The 6,000-nt window shown below is 39.4% G+C and overlaps 1 protein-coding gene across 3 annotated transcripts in view; it reads right to left on the reverse strand.

Moving 5' to 3' along the window:
* Nucleotides 1-1,985, reverse strand: part of edc4 (enhancer of mRNA decapping 4) — a 38,441-nt gene extending 36,456 nt beyond the window's left edge. For 2 of the 3 annotated variants that reach the window (XM_028585695.1, XM_028585694.1), the window contains exon 1: nt 1,556-1,985. In XM_028585695.1, the coding sequence (XP_028441496.1) occupies nt 1,556-1,643 (88 nt within the window). In that variant the 5' untranslated portion in view covers nt 1,644-1,985. The remainder of the gene's footprint in view (nt 1-1,555) is intronic. The other variant, XM_028585696.1, reaches the window with a different exon arrangement.
* Between the last annotated feature and the right edge of the window lie 4,015 nt (nt 1,986-6,000).

A 6,000-nucleotide genomic window follows, 5' to 3' on the forward strand; every position in this document is an offset into this window, starting at 1 on the left:
AATATCCCAGGGAAAAGTGGTTAATAAAATCAAACTTTCCCTTGTCCTTAGTAACTTAACTCAAAGAGGGAGGTGGTTCTGTAATACAACAAGGATCTTCCATGACAAAAACCATGGCACTAATCACATTATTCTCCCTGGCATACACCAATTAATCCCCTTCATTCTGTAGCATAATACATTTTTCACACACATTTTGACACGTCAGAGCAGGAAAACCGCAGGTGGAACTATTAACATTATTAATGACTACATTCAATTGACATTTCCCAGTTCCAAAGCCCTGCTTATGTGCATGCTGGCTCACAGCCATTACTTTCTGGGACACTTCGGTCAAACAGAGCCATGACCAATGGTATTAATTACACCTGTTCTTTACCTGTAACGACAAATCAAAATGTCTATTGTGAAAAAGATCTATTGGAATCAAGAAAGAGCCATTAGAGTGGTTTGCAGTCTGTCCAAATTTGAATATTTCACAGCAGAAGATCCAGATCTATTAAATAACCACGTCCAGTAAACTGCATTGCTAATATGTTGCACACAACAATAAGCTCAGGAGTGGGGCAAATTTTGTATTAGTCACCTTTAATATTAATCCTGTCCAAGAGGCTTAAACCGATTTTTTTTTATTATACTTAGGCTATAATGTTGGTCCATACCTACATATAGCTTGGGGGAGTTTTTGCTTCGCCACGGTCTAAAATTATATAATCATGTGTAGCTATGTAAATATGGTGTACTTCCCAAAACAGATAACGGTATACAGCAAAATACTAGAATACAAAAGAAATGAGGTTAGAACAGGAGCAGGATAGAGTCTACACTTAATGAAACCTGTGATTTATTTTTTCTTCCTTATGCCAGTAACGTTAAGTGTCTTCGTTACTTAACGTCACTTGATCATTTTGACAGGTGCGAGTTTTAAATGACCAAGTATCCCCGGTACTAGGCTGCGGGAACCACAAACAAACATGAAATGAGTGTATCCAAATTAAGCAAAAACACTGACCTTCTACGCAGTTATAGAGGCTCAAGCTAATTCTTGATAGCAGTAAAATAATTCTGGCTAAACGATGCAGTATAAAGACACACCACAATTTACAGCTTTGAAGTCACAAATGAGCAGGTGCTACAGAGATAAGTTTGAGTAAAGAATAATTGGTTCTGCTTTGTCGTCGTCTGACTGCAAAAAAACAGCATCCCTTCTAGCTCGTAACGTAACGTTAGCCAACACTTGGGAGGATAAAATACTAAAGCCCTTTCCGACGCAGTTAGCTAGCTAGCGCTCTAACATTACGACAAACCTGAACACATTTCGTCGCTCCGCGAAAATTATTGAGAAAAATAGATGTGTAAATTAATTTACATCGTAACGTAACGTAAGTGAAACTGTTGTTGAGCTAACTTTACTCCAGTACAGCAGCGCGCTAAACCAACTCACGTTAGCTAAGTACCAATTTAGCTAGCTAGCTAGCTAGCATTCATTTAGCTTCTGCGGCCTAAACTAGCTAGCTAGCTAGCTCAGCCGCTTTGCATTACCGATTCAACTTACCGGTGATGTTCCCGGGACGGTCGAGCTTGAGGATGTCCCGGAGATGCTGGGTCGCACCCTCAATATCCATATTAGAATTGGACGCCATGTCTGAGGGAAAGGGGGAAACTGAGTTAGTTTAGGGGGGAGATAATTATTTCTTATTTGACGCGATGCTGCGAGTTTTCCCTTTCGTTCACCCAGAGCAACCGTCTAAACTTCCGTTATGTCCGTGTCTAGATTCCGACTCTTGTCTGCGTCAGGTCAATGGTTCCTATCTCTTTTCTAATCAGGTAATTTACAGACTATAAATACGGCATAACGTTAAGTAACACTGGACTTTTCAACGTCATGTCTGTAGCTGTTTTTCTTTCTTTTTTGTATGTTGCTCCTTGGTCATTTTACAGCAGCTCAGCATGTCAGACCAAACCATATATCCCAAAACATACCAAACCCTTGGTGTCCACTCTGTGGCAGCTCAGAACAGATTAACGTTAGCCTTTTCTGGTTCCAAGTCTCAGATTATAACCATAGACTTTACTGGAAAATGGCCAGTATTAAATAGATATGATATTAACAATTATATGACTAAATTAAACTTGAACCAATACATTGAAAGATCAAACTCAATCAAAATGTAACATGAAAAAATATTGTCATTTTAATGTCCAAATAGAAGCAAAGTGGTTTAGTTCCCATTTGCTTTTATTAATTTTGAATGCAGAAAGGCATCTCACTGAGGCCTCCTGGTGGCACATTGCTATATTATATTATAGACAGGGAGATTCCTCACAAATTCACCACCCATGTGATCTGTGCATGCAATGGAGCTCTTGCAGGGCCGGCGATTGATATAGGCGACCTAGGCGACTGCCTAGGGCGTCAAATGTGTTGGGGCGCCGTGTCGCCCTTAGGTCTACTTCCCATTAATAATAGAATTAGAACGACAAGCGACATAAAACGTGTTTATTAAACATGATCATCCTAAGGCGCCCCCTCAGCCACACGTTTACTGGGCAACCTTTCATTACGCGACGTTTCCCGTCTCAGGTCAGACTCAAACACACGGAGCTCTGAAGCAGACCTGTGCGTCGCTTAGTGTCTACTGTCTCTGGAGAAATAGAGACGAGCAGCGGCACAGACACCAGGGGCCTCGGACCGGGGATAAAACCAATACTGATTACCAGGGCCCAAGGGGAGAGAGGCCCCTTGAAAAGTCTGGAATATATTTGATTTTACCTGGATATTTTTATTTCCTAATAACATTTCATAATGCATATCAGATGAAATGTAAATTCAGTGTATTGGCTGAATAACTTGGTTGATTGACCCACTACTTTTTTGTATACAAAAAGGTCTCACCCACTCCACCCCTTGCTAATGCGCCAAATGGTTTAGTCCATCTGCACGCATTTTGTTTGTTAGTTGAGCATCTGATGGAGCGCAAACTTCTGCTGTAGAAATGTCTTTCTCAAAGAAAGCCGAATCAGGCTACCAAAAAGAAAGGAAAGACAGGAGGATGAGAGAAAACAGAATGAGGGGAAACAATTGGTAACTGACTTCTTTTCAAAGAAAGGTGAGCACTAACTAGAAAACCAAATCCATGGTGCTAAACTGCTTGAATATCTCCGTGACTGTTAGTGCTAAAAACGGACTGAGACAACCCTTATAAAGAGCAGAACATGCACTTGATTATTTGGTTATACATGTAATCTGAGGTAAAGGCTAAATACATAAATACTAACAATGCTGTTTGCATATAACACACCATTGTAATAGCCTCATTTAAAACATGTTTAATTTTAAATGAATAGGCTATAATGTCTATAATTAGCAGTAATAGGCTAATCAGTGTCATAGGTAGCTTGGTAGCTCATCGGTAGATACATATCATGTCAACATTATAGTTATGTCAGATTCAGTAGAAGGAGATGTTAACATTGTGGAACACATGGCCCTCAGTTTCAGAAACTGTCCCACCAGGGAGTGGCGTAGCAACAGACCCCTCAACCCCTTATTTGGATTTGAGACAAGGTGAGTTTATATCAAAATTAAAGCAAACCATGTTTAGCCATTTTGACTGAAAGGTGTTAAGTAACACTAACATGTTAGTGTGTTTTATTATATTAGGTTATTAGGATAAGAGGTTAATATCAGATGTATCCTTCATAGAGAAAGATGATGGAGAAGATGTGATTGAGGATGATGGGAGTGAAGACAGCAGGGAGCTCTGAGCACAGTGTGGAAATGAGAGATGAGGAACTGGAAAGTAGGCAGAGCAGTGCAGACCAGTTTTTGCCAGAGGATCCAGGACTATGGACGCGCTCGGCTGTGGACATGCTGCAGCAGATGTGTCCCTATTTCTGCGTAGTTTTGTGTTTCCACCTCCGATGTAGAGCAGCGTAGCCTACAGCCACTTCCCTAAACTGTCTCATTCAGAGACCAGAGTCTGTCAGGAGGTCCGACATCTACCGTCTCCGCAGAGATATCACGTACTGCACAGCAGACTATGGTGCAGGTGGATTATTTTCTGAAATATAGTGACTTTATTCTTGTAGCTTATTGTATTATCACTTTATTTTATGACTCCTCCAAACCTCAGAGAACACCGATGAGATATACTGTATTTTGAATGTGCACAAAGTTTTGAACATGAGCAGAAATCTTGCTCAAACACATCTGAAATATTACAGTCCAGGGGTTTATATATTCATTAAAATGAATTCATGTATCATTCAGGTGAATAATTTTAATATGCACATATAAGGAGGTTACTTCCTCAACAAAAGAAGCAAAAGTGGGAAGAGTAAATGATGCCTAGGATACATGTGTTGTGACTCAGATATATTTAAAAAATGTCGATCTACAGGAGCATAAATAGTTAAAAGCCATATAGAATGCCTGAGAGCCTTACTGCAATATATTCCATTATGTTTTTTATATTTGGATTGTAATCTATGTTTCCTTTTTAGATAAAGATATTTCCAGTATAAATTGTTTCAGAAAAAGGTAAACAAAAATAAGTGCATAAAAATTCACCAGAATGCAGGAAATTAAGTATTTAATGCTCATAAGTCACCATGCACACAAATCTGGAAACAAAACCCTGGCCTTTGGGTTGCCAGACCAGTTATGATTAGACCAAATGTTGGTGCCGTCTAACTTACATGGAAGCTAGAAACTCAAATGAACATACATTGCTACTGTATCGCTGACACAGGGCTGTGGACATCTGGCAATGCGAGACTAGTGGGGGGAGGGTGGGGGGCAAAACTCAATCTCGCCTAGGGCAACCAAAGGGCTAGAACCGGCCATGAGCTCTTGGATAGAAAGGGTTTCTTAAGTGAAATGTCTTGCAATAAATAAAGTTACACATTTGTCAACAAGTTTTATCTACATACACTTTAGAAAAGATGCTTCTGAAGATATAAATAGCCTACTACAAGTTTTTGATTCTTGCTTACTAATGGAATACAAATTTTTACATGAGATTTGCACTTACTTAGCAGTGAAAATAATTTGTATTCTTGGACAATGAAGATCCTCAATAAAGGAAATGGAAATTCCAGTTATATATACACTACCGGTCAAAGGTTTTAGAACACCCCAATTTTTCCAGGTTTTTATTGAAATTCATGCAGTTCAATGTCGTATTGTACTCTGAAATGAAAGAATAGAACAAATGAACAATTTAAGTTAAAAAAGAAATCATGGAATCAATTTATAAACCACAATGTATTCTAAATTTTTGAGTCATCAAAGTAGCCCCCTTTGGCAGATATAACAGCTGAACACACTCATGGCATTCTTTCTACAATGGAAATCAAATATTCCTCAGAAAGTTCTTCCCAACTCTGATGCAGAAGTTCCCATAATAGTGTGGCACTTGTAGGTTGCTTTTCTTTGACTTTTCTGTCCAGTTCATCCCAAACCAGCTCAATGGGGTTTAAGTCTGGTGACTGTGCTGGCCACTGTTAGGTTTAAAAAAAGTTAAAACATTGGTGATGTCTGATAAAAATGTACTTTTAGTTGAATGAACACTGTAGCTGGAGGAAGCACTGAATCAACTGATTGCATCACACCACACTAATCAGCATTTGACTGCCTCACCCAAAACCTAGCTTCTAAAGAATGAATTAGGTCATGGCTGTTATTTAGCATACTGTAGGAGACTCATTGTCCCCACAGGAAAGGTAACTGTTGTCTCTTTTTGGAGAGCCATCCCCTGTTGAGCTAGACGTGATTAGAACAATGAATGTGTATTCATATAGTTGGATTGATTGGGAACGTACACTTTTCTTTTGAGAGACATCTGACCAATAGGGGAAGATTTCATTTGAGGAACCACCCAGGTGTAGGGAATAAATGTGTGATCCGGAGAATGTCTCAGGACTGTTTCGATGTGACTCCACAAGGAGATGCATGGATTCAGTCCGCTGTCAGCTGCAGTGTAACATTTGTTTTGT

This window comes from Perca flavescens, chromosome 8 (assembly GCF_004354835.1).
Source record: "Perca flavescens isolate YP-PL-M2 chromosome 8, PFLA_1.0, whole genome shotgun sequence".
In the NCBI taxonomy this organism is placed as follows: domain Eukaryota; kingdom Metazoa; phylum Chordata; class Actinopteri; order Perciformes; family Percidae; genus Perca; species Perca flavescens.